The sequence below is a fragment of the Thunnus albacares genome, chromosome 1 (assembly GCF_914725855.1).
Source record: "Thunnus albacares chromosome 1, fThuAlb1.1, whole genome shotgun sequence".
Classification (NCBI taxonomy): Eukaryota; Metazoa; Chordata; class Actinopteri; order Scombriformes; family Scombridae; genus Thunnus; species Thunnus albacares.
Genome location: NC_058106.1, coordinates 16,288,202 through 16,313,420, shown reverse-complemented (window position 1 = coordinate 16,313,420; position 25,219 = coordinate 16,288,202). Strand labels below are relative to the sequence as shown.

The 25,219-nt window shown below is 39.0% G+C and overlaps 1 protein-coding gene across 5 annotated transcripts in view; it reads right to left on the bottom strand.

Annotated features, from left to right (window-relative positions):
• The window catches only part of ush2a (Usher syndrome 2A (autosomal recessive, mild)), a 237,482-nt gene that overhangs the window by 129,352 nt on the left and 82,911 nt on the right, over positions 1-25,219 (bottom strand). For all 5 annotated transcript variants that reach the window (XM_044346023.1, XM_044346054.1, XM_044346031.1 and 2 more), the window contains exons 28-36: positions 20,484-20,590; positions 19,938-20,061; positions 9,677-9,807; positions 4,651-4,777; positions 3,681-3,782; positions 2,992-3,180; positions 1,525-1,655; positions 1,124-1,403; positions 181-405 (exon numbers count right to left, since the gene is read on the bottom strand). In XM_044346023.1, coding sequence (XP_044201958.1) covers positions 181-405; positions 1,124-1,403; positions 1,525-1,655; positions 2,992-3,180; positions 3,681-3,782; positions 4,651-4,777; positions 9,677-9,807; positions 19,938-20,061; positions 20,484-20,590 — 1,416 coding nt within the window. The remainder of the gene's footprint in view (positions 1-180; positions 406-1,123; positions 1,404-1,524; positions 1,656-2,991; positions 3,181-3,680; positions 3,783-4,650; positions 4,778-9,676; positions 9,808-19,937; positions 20,062-20,483; positions 20,591-25,219) is intronic.

The window sequence follows — 25,219 nt, the reverse complement described above, 5'->3', positions numbered from 1 at the left end:
GGAAATACATGTATGTACACAATAATGTCAAAAATGCAAATAATGTGAGACTTGGCATTTAAGCAGCAAAACTGGAAACTCCCCATTTTAATAACGTTGACAGACCAACACTGCTTATTTGCTGAGTGCCAACTGACTCATATTAGTGTAGTTGTGTATATGTTTACTGTGAATCTTTACCAGTGAAAGGCTGTAGACTATAATCTGTGGCTTGTGTCTTTCTCCCAGTAAAGACCAACACTGAATCGTTTCCTCTGCAGTTGTACCGGCTTTCACTGGTGGGACAGCCGTCTAAGTAGACTCTAAGAGAACGGCGGGAGGCAGCAGAGAGATTAACAGTTTGACTGACAGGAGGGTTTGTTTCATCACTTCGTATGGTGAGACCCTTTATGCAACCTCCTAGACCTGTGAGAGAGGAGAGGAGAAGAGAGGGAAAGAGAGAGGAGGGGGAGAGGAAAAGAAAAGGAGAAAGAGAGAAAAGGGAACAGAGAAAGGATGAGACTGTGAGTACATCTTTTTGAAAAGTTTGTGAAATGCTTGTCTCCATTTTACATTGTTTCATTTTTTTAAATAAGCAATATCTTCTTCCACTTTTATATTAACACCTTTATCCTTATGCATCAAACTCAATCCTTTACATCTCTTAGATAATTAGGGTAACCAGTAGAATTAAAATTAAGCTGTAACTCCTGGTCGGTTGATTTAATGGTACCCTTGCCAAATGGCATAGAGGGTAAATTATGGTAAAAGCAAACATGACCTGTAAGTACCTGTGCTCTCTTTTGTATAACTCTATAGAAGAAAACCAAAAACAACAAACCCACAAGCTATCAAATGCCACATTTGACCAGCTGCAGGCAAATGTATATGAGGGTGGGGAAACCAGGCAAAAACTAAATTCTCAACTAATCACAGCCGAATGAAACACTTCTCAGGTGCACTCCTGCTATTTTGATTGTGTGAACATGCATGTACAAAATTACAAATAGAAGTTTTCTAGTTGTCTGTTGTGCATGTCCATATTCTATCTCTAAGCTGGATGTGATGACGATGTTATCTGTATAATTTAAGCCATCTGGGTGCACCATTATTTCATAAGACTTTGTGCGTACACATATCTCACCGTGTTTGTGACTTCGGCTGTCCAGAGCTGGATGTATGAGCTCAGTGGGCACACCCCCCACGTATAATGGTGTGTCAACTCTCAGCCTCCCTGCTCCTCCCACTCCCCTTGTCTCTTCTGCCCAATCATTGACTGCAGCAGAGATAACATAGCCACGTTTTGCCAGTAAGAGCTGTTTCCAGTCTCCATCACAGTAGCTAAGCCCCACCCACATGCTGAGTTCAGTCACATGACCTTCACAGGCAAAAATGAAGGACAGGAGACCGGCATCCAGCTCCACCTAAAAATATACACAGATAAATCAATTATCACAAACAAATGCTTTGTCCTGTATTTCTAGAATTTTATTTGAGTATTTTCAGCATTTAAACAATCAATTTAAATATGTGTGTGCTCCTTACCAGCATGTAGTCCTCAGTTTGTGTGTTGTATGTAAAGAGCAAAAGTGCATTGAGCTGGTCTGTTCTAAAATCCATAGAAATGTCAAAGTCCTCTCCCCCACTAAACACGTCTTTGCTCAACTCCAAGTAACCTGAAAAAAAGAGGAAATAATAACCTACAACATTTCAAATCATTTTATTACATGGCTAGGGGCTTACGACAGAGGGAAAATTCTTGGGGACTTATCAAGAGGACCTGAAAACTTTTCTCTCAAGTAATATGTATAAGTAACATTAAAAATAAGTGACATATTCAAAGGGGACCTATTATGCTCATTTCTAGCTCTATATTTTTATTCTGGGACTCCACTAAAGTAGCTTTGCATGATTCAGAGTTCAAAAAACTCCTTATTTATCTTATACTGGCCCTTTATGCAGCCCCTTAACTCAGCCAGTGTCTTAACAGGCAGTTTTAGATCCTGTCTCTTTAAGGCCCCTCTCCCGATGAGCCCACTCTGTTCTGATTGGGCAGCTTTCCGGGAGCCTGCCGAGGGACAGCCATATCAGAGTTGTATAAAGTTACTGCTGATGCAAATCCCATGTTTCCTGCTTCACTGCTTCATTTTAAAAGCTTTTAAATGACTAAACAACAGGAGACTTTTATCTTGAAGAATTTACTGTAGACGATCAGCACACCTCCAACAGGTAAACAAGTTATTTTACTTTGCCCTGCTGTGTATTGGAAAAACAGCTTGCCAGCTCGACCTGAGTCTTGGCTCAGTGTGACTACCCCCAAAACAATGAAAAACCACCATAATGTTAGTGGAACAGAGCAGTGAATTTGCGCACTGTGCGTGGAGCAGATGACCATATAAAGAAATCTGTCACAAATCGATGTTGGCGCTGTCTGAAAGTAGAAAAAAAATGTTGAAAACTGAGCATTTGGAGCAGTCTGAAGCCGATGTTTTTTGCTCACAGGGATAACCTCTACATAGGTTTAGCTCATTACTTGACACTTTGGCCACATTTAATATGAACATCCAACATTATAACATTATATATAGGACTGAAAATAAGGAAAAGCATAATAGGTCATCTTTAAGGTTAAAATGTTGGACTGGATGAGTGGGCTCATTTACAAAGCAATAATGAAGGAAGTCTACACTTATGACCCTGCTCCTTCACACAGAGACAAGTTAACTTATCATCATCATATTTATCAACATCAAACAACAACCTCATTATCACCAACATCAGCAGCTACACTTAATAAGCATCTTGTTAAGATATACAGCACAGAGTTACTAGTTTATACAGTACACCAAATTAATTATTGTATTGTGTATTGTGGTACAGTGTACAATATCATTACACTCCTAATGGAAGCAAATCTCTTTACCAATTAGTGTGCATCTTGTGAAACAAGGGAATAAACCAACAAACAATCATCATAACTACTACTATCAACAACAATCAACAAGGTCCTACCATGACCCAGAAAATGGGCTCCATCCACAGTTTGAGTAGGGCATCCCTCCCATCTTTCATACACTGCCATCTTCTTAGTGGCCTTTGCCCAGTCCAGAGATTTCCATTCCTCTGAGGGGCTGTCAGTCATCTTAAAACTCACGTCTCTGAGGCAACCAGAGAAACCCTGTCGCATCAGCCGGGCATCACCTGGTGAGACAGACAAAAATAAAACCATAACTGTCACTCTAAAAGTTCTTACCTCATGCTTCCAAACGCCTTAAAATACTGAGTTCAAGTTCAAAAGTTGTCAGCGGCAGTTGCAATGCCTTTCATGAGGATGACCAGGAGTTCCAAGTATCAATATCTGAATATGAGAATGATGACACATTTCATAAAGGTAGGAGGTTGATCTAGTAGTACTGAGGTTTGATTTCCTCTGTGTGACAATACCTGCTGAATTATAATTGAGGAAGATAATAAACTTCTTTGTAATCCTGGGCAGTGACACTACCTGCCTTATGGAAAAGAGTGGACATTTTGAGAAAATACCATTTCCACTTCTTTGAATAATCAATAAAGTATATAAAAAGAAAATAAATAGCCAAGCAAGGTTCAGACAGCCACAACTAACTGAATCAATTTAAAAAGTATGAATAATAGTATATAATAGTCCAATCTAAAAACACAGTGGGTGGGGATGGACTCACCTGAATCCTCTCTTAGCAGAGTGAAGTCTTCAGGTAGCCCTCCAATGAACACCCCCGTGTTCTCACCAATAATGGTGCTGCCGCTGGAAGCTGATGCACTACCTGGTGGCGGTGGTGGTGGAGTGAGGTGGAAGTGGGATAGTGTTGTTACATGTAAATGTGAGGGGACAAAGTAATAGTGTGGAAAAAGGAGGGAATAAAAGAGAAAAGATGGAATCAGAGCATTTAGGGAAAATTAGTTAAAGTGATTGTAGAGAAGTGAATAAAAGGGGACTGAGACATTACAAAAAAAACATAAGGGGGGTAACGGAAAGAGAAAGAGCAGAGTGATTGAGACTAACGACGTGTCTACACAGAAGGTGTTTCTGTCACATTTTTCAGTTGTCTGTCTCACTCTCTTTTATCAATACACAGGATGTGTAATGGCTCACAATTAATTCACACTTTATGCACATAAATGTGACGCAAAGCATGATATTTATGCCTCAAATCTATATATTTACGTTTTGTGTGTTAGGCTCTGAGTGCTGCCAAAACGCAGGTGACCTACACTCCATACTGTACCTGAACGCACCATGTGTAGACTCACAGATGAAGCACTACTTTCTGCTGCTGTTATGCTGTAGATATGGTGTAAGTGAGAGGAGGGCTATGCTCATGCAGTTTCTCCCCAGACAGAGAATGAGTTACACATTTGAACTGAGAAAATTAAGTTGTTTCTGTGTGTTTGTGAAGCAGTATTTTTCTCATCAGACACAGAGTGGCTGGGATTAACCTGGCTAATACCTCAACAGCTGAGGGATTTATATACAAAGAAACAGACACACATGCACATACTTGTCTGTCTCACACACTATGCACATCCAAGCACATGTGTACATACTTGCAGATGAACATAAATACACTTGCATTAACACCTACACAAACGGGAGATACACACTGTGGTCAGTATGAATATGAGAAGAGTTACCTTTGTATTGATTGTTTACAACGATTGTTCCCACGGCCCCTCGCCTTGTTGCTATGATGCTGTGCCATTGTCCATCATTGTAGCGGCGCCCTCCATCACCCTGTACACTCACAGCCACCGCTGAGCCCTATACACACAAACACATGCACACATAAACCCATAATACAGACAAGAATTTAAATACATTTACATTAATGGTGTTGTGAAGACATCCAATTGACTTAAACCCATTTACTAACTCTGACCAGAGGTCTAACAACTATGTGTCTTATAGTAATTGCTAACCTGAATCTAAGATGACCTCTGGCTCTAAAGAGACCACTTTTCAAATCACAGCGTAATCAAACATGCTTACTTTGTAAGATTTTAAATTATCTCTTCTTTATCCCTCTCTTGTGCGAACAAGGTTAGACATTATGGATCGATGACACACATAATACACACACCATCGTCCAAAAGGACAAGAACACGGACATATAATCATCAAAGTGTTGTTACAGGGCTCTCTGCTCCCTATTAAGTATGACATCATTGTTGTGATCAGCTTTTAGCAAGTTACAAAGAGTAATGTAGTAAAACATGAGTAACAGATCAGTGCACACTCACAAAAATGCACTGACAATATATATCTACACACACACACACACACACACACACACACACACACACACACACACACACACACAGTGATGAAGATTTAATGATGGGATCAATAAATGAATGAATGCCAGAGTATATCAGCCTCTGACATCTTTACTACCATTGCTGGACAGCTCTACTTAACAAGACAACAGATGAGGAGTCTCTCTACCTCTTTCTCTCTCTTTTACACAGACACACAAACACACCCATTTCAATTCCTTGCCTAGGAAACACTGAACTCTCCGTAAAACTACTACTTAAGTGTCCCTGAGCAAGGCATTTAAAACACAACTGCTCAAGGAGATTTGTTTGACAGGTAGAAGACTGGTAAAGGTTTGAGGCCCGAAACATGATCGACCCAAGCTTATGAAAATGTACACGCTTCGAACTCTGCGAGGCTGATTTCATGCGTTGTTTTATCCTGGAGTGTGTCACCTGAAAACTCTTAAGGCAACATAAGCGCAAGCTGCAGTCTGTCTGTTGCAGCCAAGGTCGCGATAGAATGAAACAACAAGAGAAAGCTGAGCCCTTTCTTTGGGTTCACTAAAAAAAACAACCATGACGACTAGTTTGACAAAGCTCTAGCTGAACATTATCACTTCTTCATTCAGACAGGAATACTGTGTCCTTCCTCCATGAGCAATCCAAAGGCCACACATCGCGTCTTCTGTGTTTTCTTTTTTTCTGTCTTCAGTGCAGTGAGCACAGCAGTACACTTTCCTCCGTGGATGCCATGTTTGTTTATTACTGTGGTCATGGAAATGCTCTGATTAGCTTTAAGTAGCCAATATAACTTCTTTGAGGACTTAAATTGATCACCTTAACCGGTGAGTAAGAGTGCATATTGAGTATGTTCACTAGGGTGGCGTGTTTCCGCCAGCTGGGCCGGGTGTTGCCATTTGCAGTTACATTATTGCATGGAGCATGTTTTGGACCTTACTGTGAAGCTCCGGTGTGGATGGGTAACAGGCATTGACTGAATCTGTGAGTGCTCAGAAAAACCTTTCCAACAAATTTTAACCTTCCTAAACTAAAAATAAATAAATGAAAATAGGAAAAATGTTTTTGTATATTATCGTGCTAACCGCATTGATTGAGTACAAGTAATCAGTTTTGCCAGCTTTCACATTAGTTAGACCGGGTTTCTGGTCAAAATGTTTTACAATTATAATTACAATTCAAGGAAAACATGGGCAGAAAGTACATGAGTATAACCTTCCTCTCACTTAGTCATCATCTCTCTCTCTTTCACTCACACATACACACACACACAATTGAATTATCACTGGGGAGTCACTTTCAGTTTGCCAGGCAACATATAGTGTAAGCTGAAGCCCTGCCACTCACTATGTGTGGAAAGAGTAAATAGTTGGATGAAACACACACACCACTTAAGCCAAGACCCACTGGTGATGGTGGTGTCATCACTGTAGCTTTCACTTGAGTTGTACAGCACTGGATTGAAGTGAGTGTCCACTGTTGTGTGAGAATACTCCAATGCCCAATCTCTTTAATATACAGTGTGTGATACTGGAAGTTCATACACACACCAAATAAATAGCTCTTATCCAAAGTGCTGCCCCTGTGGCTTTCCCAGCTATACTTGGCAGCCCCCTACAGAATGTGAGCATGTGTGTTTGAACAAAAACGCATGTATTTAAGTGTATGTGTGTGTGTGTGTGCGCGTGCGTGTGCTTTTGTGTGTCTGAAGGCAATCTCTTATGGCTATAGACAGGAGAGGAACACTGGGTGAAGTGTGTCACTCTCATCAGATGACATCCAGATCTTTTTCCATCTATCTTGTCTCCTTGTGTCCTTGTCTCTCTCACTGTCTCTACTGAGGTTCCCACCTGTTTTCTGTTTCCAATTCTTGTAACTGTATTTCACTATAGAATATGGCAATCTTAGTGAATTCATCTTTTTATGAAGGTTTTGACCTTCTATCCACACTAAGCTGGCATTTTCAACTACTACTACAGTACGAGTGGAAAGAATAAACCAGGACTGGAGATGTTATGTTGTTTGGCTTCTTGCAGTGCCTTTTACAAGAGTCGGAGGCTTTCATCTGCAGATTCTGTCTGCTCTACCCTCGCACCAGGTATAGACCATGTTTCTCATTTACAAAGAGTCAAGAGTCAAGAATATAGAAACAGCAGTTAATAGCAGTTATAGCAGTAGTTGATAACACTAATAAAGACTATTCAAAGTAAGCACTACAGGTAGTTAGAAATGTGTGTCCCAAAATGTTAACATGAAATTCCTGCTGTTTGACTGCTGCACAAATTAAGAGCACAGGTGCACTTATTCTGGTTATTATATTGGTAATATTACCATGTAGGAAAATCCTGCTGTTTCCTCAAAATATACTAGAGACTGGACTGTGGTGTACACAGGCAAAGCTTCACTGATAAGAAACTGCGTCATTAAAGAAGTACACAGAATCATGAAAAGAGACACCTGTAGGATTTTTATCTCAGAAAAATTATAAGTGTAAAAGTGATTCTATTCTAGTCCACAGTAATCAGTTTACACAGCTGTCAACGAGTCACACACAGAAACTCTAAATGTCAAACTAATCAAAGGATTGATCACAGAATATGACAGACTTTGATGCTCTTCATTAAACAGCCTTAAACACACAGTAACAGTATGAGCTGTTGTTTTTTTGCAGTTTCAATGTAAAACCATCCACCTCCGTCATAAAATCTAGGACTCTGACCAGATCGTTCATATAATAATAACAGCTAATTCTGCACTCTGAGCTAACCAGGAGGTTTCCTTGTTTGTAATAATGAACATTTTCCACCTATTACTTTTGCAGCTTGCCAGTCATTATGGTTTGTTTTCTGCCCCCCGGGTGTGCGCATCTCACTGATGACATTGCTTGGAAACCTGTCTTTAAGTATATGTGTTTTTGTGTGATTCAGCAAGTGTGTTAAATAGTTTGTATCAGTAAGCTAACTCCAACGCTTTGGTCTATCTCCTCTTCATGTGAAAGGGATTGTTTTTGAGTACTCCTGAGCTTCAATGTATGTGTGTGTATGTGTGGCAGCTCACACGTGCACATATTTATGAGCATATCACTTTCCTGTGTCATGCTAAATTACCCCCCCTGCACTGGTAATCCCATTAGGCTAGCTCAACAGGCTAATAGGGGGAAGTAATGGGCCCAGCTATATGTATCTAGGGGAACACTAATAAGCCGTGACACCACTCCCACTGTTAATTACCCCAAACTAGCCTAAACAAAGGAATCAACCCAGTTGGAGAAGACATACACATACGGCAGTGCACATAACCACAGACACACACATGAGCAAGGATCTATTCAGTTAAATGCACCCCTCTGCACACACAGATATATCCCATAGTTACATTTTGATGAAGACATTGTGATAACAAGTATTGGATAGTGATACTGATGAGGATAGAAAGTGGAAGTGTGTATGTGTGTTTTTGTTTGAGTGTGTAATTAGTTGGTGGCCTCATGGAAGTATGTGTAATCATCTCCCATCATCACTTTCATCATCGAAGTCGTTGACTCTTTAACCCCTGTACATGTGTCTGTATGGATGGATAAGGGACGCAGGGCTGTGTGTGTGTGTGTGTGTGTGTGTGTGTGTGTGTGTGTGTGTGTGTGTGTATGAGGGTGCAAAGCTTAATTAGCTTGCAATTGGTATTCACGCGTGGTGACTGCAGGGAATGAGTTAATTGCAGTCCAATTCAAACGTTGACACACTTTCAAAGTTTTTCCCCTCTCCCTGTCTCCCTGACAGAAACCAATGAGGGGCTACAGATCCCATTTATTAGATGAGAGCAAGTGAGAGAGGAAAGAGAAGAAAAAGAGAGAAAGACAGAGAGACAGGTGGATCAGAAGAAAAAAAAAAGACAGGTGAAGGTGAGCAAGTAAGTAAAGTGATTAGAAATAAACCAAGAAACAAAAACAAATGACAGAGTGTGGATGAAAAAGATTTATGAGATGGGAACACAAAATGAATGAAATGTCCTCTAAGGACAGTAGTGCACTCCAAACTGAATAAAATGTTTGCATGTTCTGCTGTCATGTCAATATGACGCCGTAAATAACAGTTCACTTGCTGCAGCTCCAGGTGTTTGTTTAAAGAGATCCAAGCTACATGGAGATGCAAGTTCTGCAAGTTGCTTTAGACTGCATTCAGACCCATAACAGCCCTGTTTAAAACGATGCAAGGGGCTGCATTGGTGGGGGAAATGTTGTTTTAGGTACTGGTGACATAATGAAATATGATCCAGAAAGTCCAGTTGGAGCTACAGTTTAATGCATTTAAAACTCATCAGGCTGATGTTGACATCTCCCTGACCACTCTGTGCTCACATTCTTCAAAAGTATAAAAACTTTACATACCTGTGGGTCAAACAAAAAGTAAGGGCGTCCATTTTTTATCTGAACAGCCAGGAACTCTTCCTGATTTCCTGGAGAGAGGGCACAGAGTAGCAGGCCATCCGGGGATCGAGTCTTGAAACTCAACTCAACACCTGGTGTATGTGTGGAGACAGAGACAGAAAGAGGGAGAGAAAGCAAAAGATTGAATTTGTTCTCAGGAATGAATTTGGACAAAACCTTGAACAAGAATTGTTGTAAAAAAAGATCCATATACAATATAATCAAATGGAGGAACCAAGTAATATGTTCATTTTAAGGCTTAAAACAGCACTTCAACCTTTTAAACTCTGTTGGACACATTTGGGGGTGAGCTGTTATCAGAGCACAGCTCAGTAAAAGATATTTAGAAATCAGAGAGCAGCCACTGTTTACCATCCAACCTACAGAAATAAATGATCAAGGTCTTTAATTTGTCATAAAATAATGATAATACAATAATCAACACAGATACTATGTGTGTATATGCTCCTTTCTTCTCCCACCAGACTTTTTTCTAAGTCATGCAAGGGGAACCCCATAAAGACTACGGGGATAATGTAACCCCAGGCCTGCTGGGTTGCTGTCAGTCTACTAGAGAGCTCTGAAGTCAAGCATACCGTACAATATATGCCCGTTTACAAGAAAAAAAAAAAGAAAAAGAGAAAGAGAAGGAATGTGTTAATGTATTTCTTCTTACATCTCCATCAAGTTCACTGTTTCCCAACTTCACTAAGGCTCTAAGCTGACTTCATTTCCACTATAAGCCAACCGTCCAGGATAATCTTACCAGTAAGATACTTTAGGGAAAACATGAACCTCAGAGGAAAAGCCTGAGTAGACAGACTTGCTTCAACATTTTTAACAGCTCTCGCTTGTAATCTCTTGCTTTCATCTCTTAAAACCACAATCTTCCATTTTATATTATAGGAATCATATAGTAATTAAAAGACTGAGTGGGGTCTCCTTAAGGTATAGATTGAAACACAATAAATGGAACTGTTTAAGAAATGGAAATATAACTGGATCCTAACATTGTTTAAACTCATTCAAGTTTCACTCTAAATCACTACACTAAAGGTAACTGATTTAGGAGAAAGATTACAGCCTGTAGCCCCCTGCATTTTCAGTTTACTGTACAACATTGTTCTATATGAAGGTCTGTGGCTAAATCACAAGAAAACATTAAAATGTTTGAATATCGAAAGTTAAACAAAGGATAGGAGGTACAACTGTACGAGGCATAGTCTCGTGACTATGTAGTGCGTGACGAGGGGGTCCAGGGGATACGGACTGACCGCCGCTCAGAGTAGCATGATTAGGGACATATATATAGAGCTGGTAGTCAGTGCTAACCAGCCACATGGAGCTATTGTCAGACTCTTCATGTTTGCACTGGAAAGACAGCTGGGAGTCCATTGGAGCTTTGACAGTCACTAGAAGCACATTCATGGCCCTTTGAGAGAGTTTCTGTCTGGGTACCTGTGTTGTAACTGAGCTAATGGATCTACAACCAGAGGCTCTCTGGTGTGTGTGTGTGTGTGTGTGTGTGTGAGGGGGAGTGTCAGTACATACAGTAGCTGTAACCCTGCTGTTTACTGCATTTAACATTACTGTTCGTCAACCCTAAATATCGTGTTACGCTCTGAATACAGTAATCAGCCGGCCAATGTGTTGTGTTTACTGCTACAGAAGAGGAATAAATCCCTAGTTCATGTATGTTCTCATGAATGTTGTTGCTTATTAGGCTTGCAGAAGCCAACAGCAGCTATGTGTAAGAGGCGCAGACTGCGGTTACAGTTAGGCAGCATTCTGTTATCTATACCTGGTACAGCAGCTGATATACAGAACAGACCTCAGAGTCTTCACTATTACAGTATGTGAATGTTGGGAAGGACCGAGGAATCAGGCTGAACTAAACTTTCAAATCCAAGCAGACACAGAAAAGGTTATTTGAGCAGAAAGGCTAGTTTTCACACACATTATGTGTATTGTTGGAAAAATCACCTGTGTTAATAACATATGCCAACAAGAATCTATGTGATTATCTGTACAATGTAAAAAATAATTCAGTGTGTAGTTCCTCTTTAATGCATATTGTGAATCAAAGCTTCAGCAATGTGGGAAACTTATGGGTTCAGAGACCAGATCCTCTAATACACACACACACACACACACACACACACACACACACACACAGAACAGAGAATTCCTCCGGCATGCGGTGCTGTCATGTTACTGTGGATCAGAGACTGGATCTTAATCCACTACTAGATCCACACAGCGACACAGAGCATGCGTTTTTATGTGTGTGTCTGTGAATACGTGTGCGTTTCCTCAACTCTATCTGTCCCTGTAGGGAACAGAAGTGTGGGAAGATCTGAGGAGTTGAATGGAGGCAGTCCAGGGTTCATCAGAAACCGGTGTTAGTAAAATAATTAGAGAGTGAATTTACTTAACATCGAAAGAAGTCAAACAGTTACATGGCCAACTCAAGATGAATACAGATAAGCCATTTCAAGCTCCCAGTTTTCAAACTATTTCAAATAAGAATATATATTTTCCATGTTGTTACCTTGGGTCTGTTTTTTGACGGGTGTATTGTTACACACAATATGCTGGTATAATAAATACAGTGACTTGTACTTGTCAATTTTATTTATTAAGCCAAAAGTCACAAATTAATCTCAGAGCATTTAACAATCTGTAATACATACAACATCCTTAGAATACTTGTGCCCATATACGCATACACAAACATTTTCACCTCTAGGTCTACCAGCAGTGTCACTTAAGTACTGTAGCAGGACCTCTAGCAGCATATACACAGGTAAGAGGTGCATACATGGATGTCAGAAATAGTAGAGTAGTGATGGAAAGTGATTCTAACAAATAGTATGGATGCCGGTTTCAGTGTATGCATATTATACATAACAGGGTCTAATACTGATTATTTTTACTTTTGTCTAACATCAAGATGTGGATTACAAGAAGGTTCAGGTTTGCCATTTCCATTTCAGTCTAGAATACAACTGATTTAGAAGATAAACTGGCATACTATTCATGTGAGAGACTGACAGGAAGGAATTTGTTGCATTTTTCTTAGCAAAAATCAGAAAATGAATGAAACACACTTGAATCTGGAATGAATGGATAAGTATATATATATATTATATTTTCTTAAAATGGCCCCATCTCTGCAATGCGCACATGCAATGATTATCAATAGTACACAAAATCAAACCTTTTAACCCAGTTAATCATTTATAAACAGGCCTACATGTATATAAAGTGCAAAGTAGTATACAGTTGAAACCAGGCATAGATGTTCTTTACATCAGACTTGCATTCTGTACATCATGCAGGCATGTGTCATTTACATTCATGACCTTGTCACCACTGAGATGAGTGAAGTCATGACAGATACCTGACATTACATTATCCCCCTTTAACCTTCTCTCTCTGTCACACTCTCCTGATCTCTTGTGCCTTTCTTTCTTTCCTCCCTCTGCTTTTAACCTTCCTCTTCTTTTTCTTGACCTTTTTATTCTCCTTTTCTCCACCTAATGCCTCCTCTGAATATTTTTTTCTCTTTTTGCACCATCAATTCTCTTTTACCTCTTTCGCTCCCAACTCTGCTGCCCCTCATGTATCCTACTTTTGTTCCTCTTTTACTGTTGTAATCTGGTGTAAACAGTTATCCATCGTAAAATAGACTACAGATAACATTACACTGTACTTTATATACTGCATGCAGACATAGGAAGTATGTAGTCTATCACTCATAACCAGTCATGTACACAGGGGACATGCCCATGGGACCTGGACACACACTCATGTGATTTGACCTTGGAGAAGCACCATCACTATCATATATGCCTCAGCACAAGAGTCCATATACATTTTATACAATACAAAATAGCTGTGTGCAATGGTCAGACATTAAATGCTAAATGATGATAACCTGGTATATCTTCATGTAAAGAAATGTTGTACAATATCCTGAACTTTGCTGCAATGAATTAGGCTTTTTTCCACTGTCTTAAGGTAGACCCAGAGCTCCAGAAACTCCAGAAACTCCAGAAACTCTATTGTGAGTTTCATTATGCAATGCTGTGTTTATAAGGAAACTCTCTGGATAAATTATGCAGGTATATAGTCAGCTTTAAGTTTAGGTTTACAGTTACCAAACAGTAGTAATGGTGTTACAGATAACTGTAATTGTTCCTCTGACCTTGTTTGCAATGAGAGATAGGTTAATGTGTCTATTAATGTATATGTTTATATGTACACATGAATACAGCATGTCGTGTATTGATCTATGTTTCACAAAGAAAAGAGCATTTTGTACATACAGTATGTGGTTATTATAAATTACTGAAGAGATATGTGTAAGGCAATAAACAACTGTTGTTGTTTGCATATAATATACAGTATGTTTATTTGAGTCTGTGTGATAGGGAGGGACAGACTGTCAACACATGCTTGGGCAAGGTGTTTGGCCCAAATGTACAGCATCTAAGTGACACTGCTCGTGCTCAGCATTACTTTGTTCAGATTTCCCCACAGGACTTGTGCTACTTCACACTGACAACCACTTTGGAGCCATCAACAAACAGACCTGAGCACACATCATGACAGGTGTCTCTGTTACACATACAGAGTGCATGCAAGCACACACACACACACACACACACACACACACACACACACACACACACACACACACACACACACACACACACAGACAAACACTTGCACGGTGCAGTCACACAAACAGCATCTACCAGCATGTATTTGTGCACCTGAGAACACGTACCAAAACCTCACTGACACAAACAAGCTCAATCACGCGCAAAAAATAATAATAAAAATCTGTCTTCTCAAACATAATTATTTTTTACCTGTAGAAAGTTGAGCCAAAAATACACAGTAGCCCAATATTTTCCTATTTTTAAAAATCAATTTATTGGGACTAGTGACTAAGTTTGCTTTTTGCAAGTTATTAAAGCGGAACATTTGTGGCTCCAGAGGGGGTAAAGCAAAGTCTGATTGCTCAAGTCACAATCAAGTGATGTCACTTTGGTTAGGACTGAAGACTGAAGACTACAAATTTGAAAACAAAAAAAATCTTGGGGTTTGGAGTTAGAAAGAAGTGACACAAAAATGAAACAGCCTAGTGTTGAGCAACAGTCTGCCTTACAGAGTGCACTAAAGGAATACCATGGGGCCATTAATATAAAGTGTTTATTCCCCAGGGATGATGAATGTGCTCAACAAGCTGTCAAACTGATTATAGATATTGTTAGCATAGGTTGACATTTTGGCCTGAGAGGGGTGAATCATCGTGTAGTATCTAAAATGAAAGGGTTCATCCTCTGGGGAGCATAAATGTGCTCATGGCAATCTGCTCACTGCATTCTGATATTTCATGTTGTGGAAACTTTGGCCTGGATAATGTCTATAGAGTAAAGGTCAAAGGTTCCCTGTTTGACTGCCTGCTCATTTGTTATATAAAAAAAAAAAGACAAATTTGACTTGATGGCAGAGATGGACAAAAGTTGACTGAGTCACAAAAAAAAGGGCACCAAATCCCACCTGGCCATTAAATGTGAAGATATCCTGCTGTAAGTGAAGTGTTGAACAGATTGATCAACCAGCAAATCTACTGACCAAACAACATCACTATCCTTAAGCCTCACAGCTAACATGCAAAAACCTGGCATGTATAATGTAAAATAAATATTTTAAATGTTGTAAATCGTTTAATTCTCAGCTGCGGCTCGGGTGATAGAGCGGGTCATCCATTAATCACAGGGTTGGCAGTTCGATCCCCAACTCCTCCTGCACACATGTTAAAGACAGTGAACACCAAATTGCTCCCGACAGTCAGCACCTTGCAAGGAAGCTTGCTGCCATTGGTGTGAGAGTGTGAATGGGTGAATGAGAGGCAAGTTGTAAAGTGCTTTGGATAAAAGCACTGCACAAATGCAGCCATTTACCATTCGTATTATGGTATGAGGTGGCTTACAGGAATAGCCTGTGTGTAATCTATAGCATGCATGCACAATATTAAATCAGCCCGGCCTCTCCTCTGAGCAGTATGAAAAAAAATGTTTTTAGAGACCTTTGTCATTAAACTTAACCTGTGTTGTTTCACAGTGCTGTTATGTCAAAATCAGGATGGTTTTTCATAAGTGATATATTACTTAATGTACTGTAAAGAATACATTTTATGACCTACAAGTACATAAAACCAATTATACCCACATCATCAACTCTAGAGTTGTTAAGTGAGATAATTATATGGTTCAAATCGAGTCTTTTACTAATTAAAAACTATTATGGACTGTTATAAATTGAGTTTATTGTTCACTCTGAATGTTGAACTGTTTCTCCTCTATCTGTGCCTACGCAAACAGAAATTATTTTTGATATATTCCACAATATGTAACATTAACAAGCAGCAATATTCAGCCATTTAAAGTTTTAAATAGACTCTTATATATTAGGTAGTATTATTTCATATGATACTGTATTGTTTCTCCTCTCTCTGTCTCAGTAAACAGAGGAGGTTGTGTGTAATCATCTACACAACATAACCCGAATAACTCCAGTCATGTTAGCTCTCTGCTGGCATTAATCAAGAGCCTGGCGTATTAATGAGAGCGCGGCAGCTAGCTAATTACACCCATAGATTCTGCAGCAGCCCATTAAATATACAAATGACAGAATTAAAGAGCCCAGCCTCTTCTGATTAATCTTTAAATGGGGAAAAACTAATGATGTCTGTGCAAACTTTCCCTTCACACATTTCTCCCCCTCTCCTCTCAACGTCAGTGCCTGGCAATCAATCATATTAATTAAGGAAAAATAATTTGTATCATTTAACATTTCCCTCTTTCCTGCTCAGTTGCTGCAGTGGTGCTGCAGCAATGTACTGTATTAGACGTATCTGGAAATTATCCAAGTCTATTTGTTTCTGAATTCATTTTTTCTTCTTTTTTCTAAAATGTTTGTGATGTTTCATCTCTCTTCATTTACTGTGGGTTGAAGAAATACATCTGGATTAGTGGAAATATGAGCAGGCCATCATCCTCATTCCAATCAGCCCATTTCAGGCTCAAATACTGAGGAATTACAAATGAGGAGAGAGGACTAGATAATCAGTTTTGAACCAGTATCCATTTAAATACATTATTTTCCACAGACTAACGCATTCCAGTCTTAACTGAGATGCACAGATTCCTTAATTCAAAGATGAACAAGGAGAGTAGGAAGTCACATTGTAGGACTTCAAGTACAGAGGCATCATAGATAAGATGAATGGACTAACATGCATTTATGGAAACAAGCACTTACAGGGTTTTCATATCACTGCACTGATTGCATATGGTTATAAACCTGTTTTATCTAAAGTAAGATTCAGTGTGGTAAATATTGACCTTAAGTACCCTAAATTCATTCAGCATTAAGAAGCATCGTTAATCACAAGTAAACAAACTTATCATTTATGGAAACATGCCCTCCTATAACAATAATCGCATATGGAAAACAACCTATTTGGCTAAAAATAATTTTAGTAAAGTGGCCATAAAATTAAAGGTGAAAGGGCAAATATGTGATTTTACATGGTAAATAATCTTGATCTTAACTAAGATTTAACATATTAAGTATTGACCCTGCTCAAAGATGTGCCCTTAATTCACATGTTTAGACATGAGAAAGCCTGGAGTAAGAACCTGAATGAACAATTTATGGAAAACAAAAAAGTATTAATATTCCGAGAATGGTGCATAATGTTGACGGAGAAAAATGATGATCTGCTGTTTCCTCCAGAAAGCCCATCAGGATGTTCTGAAGCATCAATGCTGCCGCTGAGATAAAAACCTCAAGAACCTAATTTTGAGGGAATGCGTGTTTCGAAATTTTGTCTTGAGTTATGAAACTATACAAAAAAAGACTATACAAATATCTAAATTTTACAGTTGTCATTGCCAGAGTTCCTAGGTTTCCCCAAGACATCAACGATTGACGAGTCTCTCCTCTGTGATCAATTGACTCTCGAGGGGGCATTACACTGCATTACATTCATAATCCAATTTGGCTTTGATTTGTTCGCTGTTCCGTGCGCTTCGATGGGAATAATTGTCTGTAGATGATGCTATTAGTATTGATGGTTGTAAAAGGGCGATGGTTTTGAGGACTGCCGACACATTGATGGTCCAGAATAGATCCGGTCTGAAAGTGATTGTCTGATCCATTACCCTTTATGAAGAAGGAGAGTAGAAGAGATGAGAGGCACCCCTCAATAGCAAAAATCATCATCTATTTGCTTGCTGTACTCAGAGAGATCTATTTTCCTTTGTGATGGAGGAGTATGGATGAGATCAAAAATCATCATTTGCTGATTTGGGATAAAAAAAACAGCATCGAGTGTGAGCAACGAACAGGAACCAGGAATTATGAGTAGAGATAAAGAATAAAGAGGTAAGACAGCTGTTGGGATTTTTAACATAAACCAGAAATGGGTTTTACTGATTTGCATTAAGACAACCAGACAGTCTTACTATTCAGCTCTGAAAGACGACAGAGGAAACGATAAGAGTTGAAAAGTTATCCATCACTTTTTACAAAGGACAAGGAGGGAAGCAAGGGAAAAAAAAAACTTTCTTGGAATAAAAAATCCTCAGCTGCTGGTTGGAATAAAAACACAGTGTACAAAGTGACTGATGACATTTTATGGAAGAATGCTTGCAGATGATAAAGAGGAGGTCAGAGATGTGATATCAATATAATTAAATATCTAATCTGGGATCTGTATAAACTAAAATGATTGCTGAGTACTGTATGTTCTGTTTTAGCTACACAGTCACACACCTCAAGACCAACCATGTTCACAAGATCATCTATATATTATAGGAGTGTAATCAGTAAATAATAAAAGACTTCCTGATAATTGATTTTCTGTTGAAATTAAAGTTAATACTGTGTATGCTCTTAGTAGAAGGATGATTTTCTCAATCTTAAACAAATACATTTTAAAAATTACTATAAATGTGATTTTCACCTCTAAGGAAAGTCACAAAATCAAACATATCTTTATACTAATAAACAGATAATTTAGGTTATTATTGTGATTTGAACAGATTTCCTTTGGGTGGTTTATCTGTCCAAATACACTCCTTTCATTTCATAGAAGATCACCCTTCCTTTAGCCTTCACAACCCTCAAAAGGCCTTTACAAAAACAAAAACAACAGTTTTTATAAATCAAATATGTGTGCATGCTTAAAAATTGTTGTCAATCTGTCATTAAAGCAGACTGGTTGTAGTAAAACTTGGAAGTGGTTGCTCTGATCCCTCCACTTTTGTTGTCTTGCCTTTTCCTCCTTTGTAAACTCACCTACTTTCCCATTTAAAAGGCCACTAAAAGGCCTTCCAATACTTTCTTCAGTGTTTGGACTGACTTACTGTTTGGGCTGTATGCTCCTAATACTTCAGATACAAAATGAACAGTACATGAATCCTTTGTTTCTGTGCGGCAAACATATTTGGGTGTTTTAGATGGAACAAGATTATGTGACCAACACAGAGAGCTTTGTTAGCTCAATTACAGTTGACTGCGGTCACATAAGGATTACAGATGAATACTTTTTTATCTGCATTAAGTCAGGAATTTGTCACCATTTCTTGAAAACTGGTTTACCCACAGATGTAAATTAATTTTTGACATGTTATCGTACAGCTTTAACATGCTTAAGAAAAATCTTATCTCCACCCTCCAGAAACTTTAAACATTTAAACTTTAAAATTTAAAAAACAAACACTAGGTTTATACAGGACAGTGAAGTAATCTCAAGTGGCATTGAAGAGCTTTTCCTGCTCAAATCCCACTGATTAGTATCAGCAGTCATTAATTATGAGCGTCAGACTGGGTGATGTTCTCAGATGAAGCAGAACATGTTTGGCTGTGCAGCTCAACCCTCTAATGATGCTGGTAAACAGAAAGATAATTGTCCTTTAAGATGACTGGAGAAGTCATTGTAAAGGAATGTAACAAGCAGACTGAGACAGTGCAGTGCGACCACTGAACAACACAAAAACCTGGTAAAACCCACAGAGACTTGTATGTATGAATGCATGTACACACACACATATATATATAGAGCAACAAAGACAGACATACAGAGCATTATCTGGTGGCACACACAGACATGTGCATGTATCTAGTCATGCTTTTTTACCTGTGAAGTCACTGTTGACAGGAAGGGTGTCACTGGGAAACTGGTAGTAACTGTTGCCTGGGAACCTGGTTCCTCTGACCAAAGGACCTTGTGGGTCAGAAAGAGAGACATCTGTCCTCTCCACCTAGAAAAATAAGTAAGAGTAACTAGAACAGCAACAATACAAAAAAAATATTTTAGGATTATGAAATTGTTATTTCTCTAATAAAATGAACCCAGATAAGTTATTACGGTTATTACAATTAGTATATAATCACATGTTGATATCTTACAGTGTTAAACTCCAGCAAAATGATTTAGAATCATAATAAATCCTATATTCTTAAAGTCTAGGTTAAACAAAAACACAACAACAGGAAAAATTGTGCTAAATCACATTTTTGGAGACTAGGTGGTGTGTGTGTGTGTGTGTGTGTATGTGTGTGTGTGTGTGTGTGTGTGTGTGTGTGTGTGTGTGTGTGTGTGTGCGCGTGTACAAATACTGTGTTGCAAAAACAAAACACACATGCACATGAAAAGAAAGAAAAATGCTGCACTTTCACAGACCTGGTATAATGGGTGAGGTCCATTGAGTTGGGCTGGGGGATCCCAGTCTATCTGAATGGTGGTTTCATTTACTGGATGTAATCGAGGTGACGACAGTCCTGTTGGAGCTGAGAAGAGAGAGGCAAAAAATAAGAGACTGAATGTCAACACAATGCAAACAAAAACTACCTATTTTTAGAGATGTCTTAATAACATAGTTTTATTTTCTCTTTCTCTTATTATGTCTCTTGCTGCAATCTTCGGCCCTCCAGATGCATTCTGCCAGTGGGAGAGAGCTCATAAGCACAGTTCAGCAATGGGATTTCTAAGCTCAGAAAATAAATAACATCTTAGTGATCTTGATTACAAATATATACTTTGACAGGGGGTAAACTCCATCAGACATGAACTATTAATATTACTCAAAATATTATGATATTATAATCTTTAGCATATTTATAAATACATAAGAAGGCAATAAACATGTTCAATGGAAACACGTCACTACAACAAGATGGAGAGAGAGAGAGAGAGAGAGAGAGAGAGAGAGAGAGAGAGAGAGAGAGAGAGAGACTGATGGACAGATCAGATCAGCAGATGGGCAGAGGTTCAGAGTGGAGTAGGTGGATGGATGTTAATACTGAGATAAATGCAGCTTCTTGGGCCTAAAATGTCTTAACAAAAGAAAGAGAAGTTTAGCTGTAGCTTACAGTGATTTTGCAGTTCATTAACAGTCAAGTTCAAATTCGAGTTTGACTATTCTATAACGTTACAGTAATCAGATAGTGTGTCAATAAAAACCTAATTGCTTAATTTTTTTTTAAGTAATTAGTTTTTTCTAGTTATAGACAAGCCTATGTTTCATTCACATTTCTTTTCCCCACTACAATCTGCGTTGTGGTTCTTATAAATCCCATGTGTTCTGTTTACACCTGAGTTTTCCCACAAAACTGTCACAAATTGTGTGATCTAAATAAATCCAGCAAATACATAATAAACCACTGTTAACATGACTCCTCCTATCATTTGCGTGATCCTCTCATAAATGCGTATGCGACGAGGAGAGAAGCGCACCTCGCATTTGCACAGATGACACACAAACTGTGACTTCAGCCTAGTGTGGCTGTTTGATAAATACACAGTATGTGTTTGGGTCTTATGCGTCACATCTGCACCTGAAAAACAGGTCCAAAAACCTTGAATGAATCTGGCCCAGTGTTTTGATTGATTTACATTAGATCTCAAACCAATAAAATCAATTTGTGGTCTTGTTATTTTTGTTATTTTCAGTAGAAACATGTCTTGAACCAATTACAATGAACAGTCTGTTACTGTATTTCCAGACTGGCCAAATGTCCCATTTTCATTTAACAGAGGGTCAATTTAATTTCCTTCTTTCACTTTAGACGTGAAATTAAATGTCCCTTTGAAACATACTGGGAGCTACTGGAGCCGCAGCTTCAATATGTATTATAAATAAATCAACCTGAGACTGGCTGATATGGTGAGGAGATCTATAAGAATGGAGAGAGAAACATCACAAGTGATGGAACGGTGTACAGATGGGAAAGATGTGCGTGCATTAAGTGTCATTCCATTCTTGTGTTTCTGTGTGTGTGTGTGTGTGTGTGTGTGTGTGTGCGTGCGTTTCTGTAATGGTCTAAATGGTCTGTGGTAGGAGTAAATTAGCTCTCAGTGACACGGATGCAACCATCTTTAGTGTGAGTTCTAATAGAGCTCTTAAAAGGGAAGTGGACAGCTTGTCTTGGGCGGCTCATCTTGGCACATCAAACCATAAATTACTGTCAATCGATAGCTTACCAGTCTATTGAAATTGAGCTATGGTTATATTTAGAACATTGTCTGTGCCCCACACACACACACACACACACACACACACACACACACACACACACACGTACAAATACACCTTGTTTTAAACATTGTTGTACGTCTTTGATTGATGAAACACTAGAAAACAAATTATTATTTTTGGTCCAGCCAAGGTCTGTATATGTGTGTATATGTGTGTATATGTGTGTGTATGTGTGTGTTTGTGTGTATTAGGGGCAGATGGTTAGTTAGGTTGGTCAGTAGGCATGTACAGTAGATGAAAATGTAAAAAATGTGACTGGTTTACTGTATGATCCAAGTAGAGAAGTGGGTATGGCATTGAGTCTATAAAAAATGGAAGTAGCTGCATGTGACAGTCTATAGGAAAGTTGCCTCTTTATCTTGCGCACAACTAAATCTTACAGTATCTGTACATGAGGCAACGCACGTCTCTTGTTGCATGAGAGAACAGGCCAGGTTTCCTGGGCTTCTGACTGAGACCCAATGGCAGAGTGGACCACGCTCTGCCGGTTCAGTGAACTGGTGTGTCCCTGGGTGATGTCTGACTCTGAGACTGCAATTGTTACTGAGGGTATTATAACTGATTCACTCACCCTTGTAGAGCTCTATTGTCACCTATGATGGCACTAGACATCACTTAACACCCAGTTATTGTGTGGTGGCTACTAGCTTAACTTATTTGCTATAGTCTGAGAGCTGGACTATAAAAGCTGCTTTACAACACAAGGAAAGATTAGACTTGACTTAATGTTGCTAAAGTTGGTGAGAATATTGTAATTTTAACAGTCAAAATCAAAGCGCATGTTCCTCCTACTAGAATAGTGTCAAGTGTGTGATCAGTGGGCCTCATGCAAGACCCCCTCTTACAAACAGATTTATTCTTCAGTGGCAAATATGAACATTCACCAATTTTCTCATATTTATTTAGGCAGAAATGAAAAATTACGAGTGAATTATAATGCCTTAATCTAAGCAAATTTCAAGTTTAAATATGTTACCGAAATCATCACATATTTTATTATTACACTCCAACAGCTGCCTCAGTCTTTATGCAGGTTGTTGTCCAGGAAACAATCACCCTACCGTGTAACAACACCTGTTGCTTTAGCAAGATGTTTTTTGGACATCTAACTTCATGTCAAACCATTTCTTCTATTTTTATCAAGTTACAGCTCTACAATGACACAACATCAACACCTGTAGTACCATTCTCTCATTTCTTTGGGTTACCCTAACAATTTATGCAATACAAGTACTGCTTATGTCTGCTGATTTCGGACAGCAGGACTTCAAAATCAGTTGCTGTAAACAGGCACTATGGATAGGTCCGGAGTCACAATCAAAATTGATAGACAACATTCAGTCAGTGTTCTGTCCACCAAAGTTGACAGAAGACTGACTTAAATTCAAAGTTAACTAGGAAAACAACTTTGACAGTTTTACAAGGATAGAGGAGTGTACTGTAATAGATAGTGTGTCCATGAGTTTGTGGGTGTGTATGGTGTCATAAAAGACAGCTCTCCTCCTTAGTGGGCATTCAGCCTGAAAAAAGTGCTGAGTTGGTGGGGCGTGTAGCTTCAGATACTGGTGGGACATGAAATACGATCAAGAAAAAACAGTTTGGGTAACAGATCCGTGAATTTGAATGCTTCTCAGATGCCAAAACACTGCACTGCGGATTATAATACTGAGAGAAAGGATTTTACAAATCTGGAAAGTTATAATGGTGGCAACAATTTTATCTTTTGTTATGACTATCGCAACGGTAGAAAAATAGCATTCTCATTACAAAGCAGTCCACCAAGTATGTGCTTTTGCACATATTTAATTGGCCAACGCAGCGCCTTCCTGGATGATGTCATGTTGGAGTAAAAGTTGAGACTGACATTTTTCAGTGTCACTGGTTTTCAGTTTCAACTTTCTGTCAGCATTTTGGCATAGAGAGGATGGCCCTTGCTGGGCCTACATTACCCAGTATGCCTTGCGATCTGATGAAGATATCAAAGTGCAATGGCATCATGGTGGAGATTTTGAGCCAGACTGCCAGACAGTAATTTTTGCTCTCAGACTGTTAATGTCACTTTATTATTTTTTAATTTTTTTCAGGTGAGAAAGTAACCGTGTACATTCCAACTATGTGGACAGTTTATCCAAATAATGCCTGTTTGGAAATGTTTTTAATGCCAATGTTTTTATTTTTCAGTGGAATTTTTTTCAGTGCCAATACTTGTTTCAATGCCAACACAACTTTTTCCAATACAGTGTTTCAATGCCAATGTTTCCTTTTTGGGTTCAGGTTTTCTTTTCAATGCCAAATTTTATTTTCAATGCCAGAATGTAACTGTCGCTGTTCTGGCCCCGTAACGACCCTGTATTTTATTTTCCCGGAGCCCTCAGCGTTAGCACCTGTGTTGTGCCGCCAGACTGCCCCCACTCTAATAACTGAAAGAGGTGCGTTTTTTTCCATGAAGAGCTAAAATCAGTCTGAATGTAGGCTTAGCAACTGGTGGGAATCTAATGTGCTGTCTTGTATTCTTCTGCTTGTTAATTCACTGTAATGTATTTGACACTATGACACATTCGGTTTGACGAAAGTCACTAGCCTTATCATGAGTGTGCTCAAACACACATGTACAAACACACCCATGCACACACACAAGGTTAACAGTCCACCAGAAAGGTTAATTTTAGCTGCCGACATGGTAATGAAGCAGCTAAATCATGGGCCAGCTCCCAGGAGCAATTGTGCATGTGTGTGTGTGTTTTCTGTTTTTACAGCGACTGACATGTCTTAACAGGCTCTTAGCGTACAGTTACACCACGCACACAAGCACACTACTTATTGACATGGCGATCCCTTGCCATGCATATTTCTCTCCTCAAGAAGGGCCTCAGGCCAATTA